Source organism: Lampetra planeri, chromosome 23, assembly GCF_965212315.1.
Source record: "Lampetra planeri chromosome 23, kcLamPlan1.2.h2, whole genome shotgun sequence".
NCBI classification, from domain to species: Eukaryota; Metazoa; Chordata; class Hyperoartia; order Petromyzontiformes; family Petromyzontidae; genus Lampetra; species Lampetra planeri.
In genome coordinates, this window is record NC_136129.1 from 10,894,354 (window position 1) to 10,900,353 (window position 6,000).

Below are 6,000 nucleotides of genomic sequence, written 5' to 3' on the forward strand. Positions count from 1 at the left end.
AGCGCGACGCGTAAACACAGCGCGGGCTGACCCCCCCCCCTCTTCCCTGATCCCTCCTCCACCTCCTTCCTCACCTCCTCCTCCTCCCCGCGCAACGGAGCCCGCGTCACTGACCATACTGGGACACTCCCAGCAGGGAGCCCCATCCCCTTACCACGGCGACTGTCCCGACAACTCCACCACTTCCACAGGACACACACCCTCACCACTCCACACACACCACACACACCCTCACCACTCCACACACACCCTCACTACACCACACAGACCCTCACCACACCACACACACCCTCACCACACACCCCTCACCACACACCCCTCACTCACCACTCCACACACACCCTCACCACACACCCTTCACCACTCCACACACACCCTCACCACTCCACACACACGAACCGACACTCCTCACAACGGCTCAAATCCCTGCACTGCGGGCAGTGAGTGTCTGTGTGGGAGGGTTTGTGAGTGCACCTAGCCTGGCACAAACGTCGTGGTAACATCACTGCCCACCCTGTCCTCCACCCTTACCCGCAGCCCCACCTACCCCTGACGGGGGCTCCATCGAGAGCCGGGCTGTCTCAGTCAGGGTAAGGGGGTGGTGCTATGGGGGGGGGGGGGGAGTTGTTTTTGTTTCATGTTCTCTGCATGAGATCTCTCTCTCTCGCTCTCTCCCTCCTCAGTTTGTCGCGACGCCAGCAGCCCAGGGAGAGGGGAGGGGGCGAGGCAGCCGCCTTCGACTTCACGATCCCCCCCAGCGATCCACCACATTCTAATCCCATCACTGTGCACTCCGCCATCAAGCCGGCTCCCCAGTTCCATTACTGAACACGGCTACCATCAGTGGCACCGATCCTGGGCGCCACCCTCCCTCAGCAGCCCGCACGAAGCAACGTGGTGAAGAATGGTCAAACAATCGGCATGACTTGACACGGCGAGGGGAGGGATTCATCCAGCAGTGGATTAGCAAAGGGCTGTAACTCTTTACCCTCCTGAATGTTTACATGCGGTCCACGGCTCTCCTGTGACCCCCCCCCCAATCTGCCTGCACCGCCCGGCCCACACCCCGACTCGGAGCCTCTCCCCAAATTCATGAAGGTTCGACTCCCGGCGCGGTCCAACGGCGTATCGCAGGAACCCTCCTGCATGAGACTCCTGGGGACTCGGTGAGGCGTTCCTCCGAGGGGAATAATTGGCGCCCTTTGTAATTGGCAGATGAGAGGCGAGAACGCCGCGCGTTAAAGAGGAGACCCCTCCAGGGCAAACGCGACAAGCCGACACTCTGGGGGGGGGAGAGGAGGTGAGCCTCTGGCTGGGGCACTACAGGCGCCAGCACGCGGCAAACGGAGACACCGCCAGCGCCGGGCCACGTTCCCCTCCTCCTCCCCCCCACGAAAGTTTCTCTTTGCCAATTTCGTCACAAAAGTGCACAGAGACCTGGGGGAGACCTGGGGGAGACCTGGGGGAGACCTGGGGGAGACCTGGGGGAGACCTGGGGGAGACCTGGGGGAGACCTGGGGGAGACCTGGGGGAGACCTGGGGGAGACCTGGGGGAGACCTGGGGGAGACCTGGGGGAGACCTGGGGGAGACCTGGGGGAGACCTGGGGGAGACCTGGGGGAGAGGCGTCGCATTGGCGACGCCTCCTGCAGCGAGCGCTTTCGAGCGGCGGTTCAAACCTCGCTGGAATCCTCCGAACACCGCCAACCGTCATCAGTAATACATCTTTAAGCATGACAACCCCCTCCCCACAGGGAGGGGGTTCTGGTGCAGGGTGGGGGTGCGACTCGATCTGCCCCCACTGTCCTCCCACCACGCGCCCGCTCCTCGCTCTGCCCTGCCCTATCCTGCCGGTGTTCATGTCACATGGGCATTCACATGGGCATTCACATACGCACAAACGATTACAACAGCCGCTATCCGCCACTAAATGCTGGGGAAGTCAGCACAGTGCTTGTGCGAGGCTACGTGCAGTGTGGAAGGCTGGCTGCTGGCAAGGCACCTGCCATACCCAGGTCCTGTGGGTTAATTTACTGGGATGACTGGCAGATGTACCACCTGTGGTCCCCAATTTGCCACCTTGCTGAATTTTAGTCACCGAGTGCTCCGCTCGTTGTTGTGAGCGTCGCTGATCTCCCCTCCATTGCTGCTGGAGGACGACTGCCTCCAATTGCCCTGTAACAGCGTCCTTCACGAACCTCCACGGAGGCCGATCTTGACACCGCTGGTACCGGTCATCGACAAGTCAGTCCACTTAGCTCCGAATCCAAATCCTACCACATCACATCAGCCGTGTTACCCCGTGCCACTTACACACTCGCACACTCACAGATCGGCCCATCTCCTCTCGAGCTCGCGCCGCGCCTCTTTAGCCCCATCAGAAGCTGCTTGGGTGCACGCGGCGGCTGAGCATGCCCGGTCAGCTCGCCGCCTGTGCCAGTGTCTGTGCCAGTCGATGAAGAGTCAACAAACATCTTTTCGTTGACTCGAACAGACACGCAAAGTCTCTCTCGCACACACACTCACGTAGACACACACGCGCACACACTAACTCACTCGCACTGGCAGGAGGGGGAGCGGCAGTTTCCTGTCACTGCCTCGGGTTGGGACTCGAGTCCCTGCGCCAGGGACTAGGGGAGGGGGCGGGGGAGGGGAGGGGCCCCCACCCCACCAACCTCCCACGTGGAACACCCACAACACAACCACAACACGACCGTAATGTAGATTGAACACAGACACCACACACACCATCAGCCACACCACCCGCCCCATTACCCAAACCATCACCCACACCACACACAGCATCACCTACACCATTAGCCAGACCACCTACACCTTCACCCACACCACACACCATCACCCACACCACTCACACCACACACCATCACCCACACCACACACCATCACCCACACCACTCACACCACACACCATCACCCACACCATCACCCACACCACACACCATCGCCCACACCACTCACACCACACACCATCACCTACACCACACACCATCACCTACACCACACACCATCACCTACACCACACACCATCACCCACACCACACACCATCACCCACACCACTCACACCACTCACACCATCACCCACACCATCACCCACACCACTCACACCATCACCCACACCACTCACACCATCACCCACACCACACACTATCGCCCACACCACCCACACCATCACCCACACCACACACCATCACCACACACCATCACCTACACCACACACCATCACCCACACCACATCGCTAGAGGAGTAGACGGAGTACTTATTCACTAATAAATCCATCGCTCACGAGGGGGCGCACGTTCGCACACGCGCACGCGGCTCGCATCAAGGCAGTCAGGCTGGTACAGTATTGGCAATTATCAAAGCTGAAATTTAGCCGAGTTTACAAATGCACAACCCGCAATGCGCCTTCGTTAGTTACCGGGCTGAGACCACGAACTCCCTACACTTGAGAACCCGGTTCAATTGCTGTGGTTGGGCGGCTGACACCTGGGTTCGAACCCAGGTCTCGATTGTTCCGGCTCAACGGTGTGAGCCCGAGTTCTCGGTGGTGAACATCCCAGTCACGTAGCTGAAAGAGATGTTCATTCGCCAGTGGCATTGCCAGTTTCACGGCAGCATGAGCTGCCACGGAACGAATTAACTTCCATTGAAACCCTGGCAGCGAGAAGTGCAGCACCTTGTGTTAAAACACGGGCTCTGGTAGAGTGGCCACTCAGTTCCCTTAAATCGCCTATTGCACGCACAAGGCCCTCTCAGAGCCATGCCCTCGAGGTCATCACAGGACTCACCGATGGACGCGGCCGCTTCCCCTCGCTCCTGCAGGAGCACAGAGCACGGTCAGCCTCGATCCTGCCGGTGAACATCAGCGAACTTTAACATCCACAGCAATTAGCCCCCATTACATCCCCCACTTCCCTCACTGCCCCCCACGACTTTCACTGCCTCCCACTTCCCTCACTGCCCCCCACTACTCACACTGCCTCCCACTTCCCTCACTGCCCCCCACTACTCACACTGCCCCCCACTTCCCTCACTGCCCCCCACTACTCACACTGCCCCCCACTTCCCTCACTGCCCCCCACTACTCACAGCAGTCGCGGAGTTTCCTGGGTCGCGGTTCGATTCCGCGAGCAGGAAGCGCTCTCTGCGTTGCGCGAGCCCGGCCGCAGCCGTTTAAGTACAAGTCGTGGCGGGGGGGGCACTCGTCAGCCCTCGGGCTGCGACCCCCCCCCACCCGCCTCTACAATGCCCCCCACCCCGTCCTTGCCCCCCACCCCGTCCTTGCCCCCCGCCCCCGCCTACCTGGACTGCTGCTGCTGCTGCGGCCGGTTAATGGGGAGTGCCCGCCAGAGGGCGGGGCTAATCTAGGGGAGGAGCGAGTTGGGTGTGAGGGGCCGTGACTACGCTGTGAGGGGGCGGGGCTACGCGGTGAGGGGGCGGGGCCAGGGAGGTGGGGCGTGAGTACAGGTGGTGCAGGTGAGTACAGGTGGTGCAGGGTGCACGCTTCAGACGACCCGGGCGCTGCCTTGTTCACTCGCTCGGCATTTGCGACTCGTGGATTCAAATGTAATTGCAATCAAGGCCCCATGGCGTATACGGGGGTGGAGTTAAACAATGCAATCTCTCACTACGATTCACTCAATTGCACTCGCTATTTGGTGATGCTGCTGCGGCGTTGGCAGTGGTGTCCACACAACGGCACATTCTGCAATCAGACTGTGTCCTTCTATGTTTGTGCTATAAAAGATGACCATTTCCCGAAACGTTTACGATGATGTGGTTTGTTGAGGCCATGGTGTTGTCAAGTTGTGTCGCTGTTCTCTGCGATTGGCATCCAGCGCAATGCGATATTCAGTCACTCGGCTCACTATGGACTGCGAAGGAGGGCCATTGCCCGAAACGTCGCGTATTATATAGTTTTCCTTTTAGGGCCACGGTGTTTTTGAAGAATGTATTGAGTTTGTATGTTCGGGGGCTGGGAGGGAGAAGGGGTGGGGGCGGTGGGGGAGGGGGGCACCACCGCTCCCCCTGAGCGGGTGACCCCCGCCCCTTGGAGCGCGCTTGTGGAACGCGGGCGGCAGCTGCTGCTGCTGATGATGGTGCTGATGATGATTTGGCTCGAGTTTAAACACGAAGGTGAATGTGGAAACAACTGCCATGGGTTCCAAGTGCGGGTGCAGGGGAGGATGAGACGCGGGGTAATGGGATAATGACAGCAAGGAGAGGGGGGCGGGGAGGGGAGGGGTCGCCTCCCAGAGACAGCGGCTTTGAAGTCACCGCCTCTCCTCGCCGCCATCACCTCGGCGCCATCACTTCATCCAGCGCTATTATCTCCCCTTACTATCGTCACTTCGCATACTCACCACCATCACCTCCTCATCACCACCAACTCTCTTCACCACCATCACTTCCCCTCCTCACTACCGTCACCTTCCCACGTTAACATCACCCCCAGCACCTCCTACAAATGCATCGTCTGTTTCTCCTGCCATCCCCAATTACCTCTCTCACCCCACATCAAACCATTCATCACCTGCCCCCCCCTCCACCATGCCCCCCCCCCCCCGCTGTGTGTCTCGGCGTGCCGCTGTAATTGGCTCCCCCCGGGTCGCCCTCGAGTAATCTCTTCCAGGTACTGCCCCCACGTCACGTGGCGTCTCCCCCCTAATTAACGGGGCCCTGCGCTAATTGCGCGAGGGTTCATGCTCTCCCTCGCACAGGCACGGGGCCCCCGGGGCAAGGAGAGTGCTCGGGCCCCATAGCGCAGGGTAACCGTCTCCGATCGCCTCCCCCCACCACCACCGCTTTTGCTGCGTAGGAGCTAATGCAAAATGAAACATCGCAGGACGGGCCAGACCCCGAGACACGGAGACACGGGGCGAGGCACCGGGGACACACTGAGACACGCAGGGGTGAGACACTGAGACACGCAGGGGTGAGACACTGAGGCACCACACAGAGGTGAGACACCGGGGAGA

The 6,000-nt window shown here is 60.2% G+C and overlaps 1 protein-coding gene across 1 annotated transcript in view; it reads right to left on the bottom strand.

The window, feature by feature from the left end:
• Window positions 1-5,782, bottom strand: part of LOC144726542 (uncharacterized) — a 34,328-nt gene extending 28,546 nt beyond the window's left edge. The window contains 4 exon segments of the mRNA XM_078605336.1: window positions 2,329-2,442; window positions 3,811-3,871; window positions 4,325-4,427; window positions 5,741-5,782. Coding sequence (XP_078461462.1) covers window positions 2,329-2,442; window positions 3,811-3,871; window positions 4,325-4,427; window positions 5,741-5,782 — 320 coding nt within the window.
• Between the last annotated feature and the right edge of the window lie 218 nt (window positions 5,783-6,000).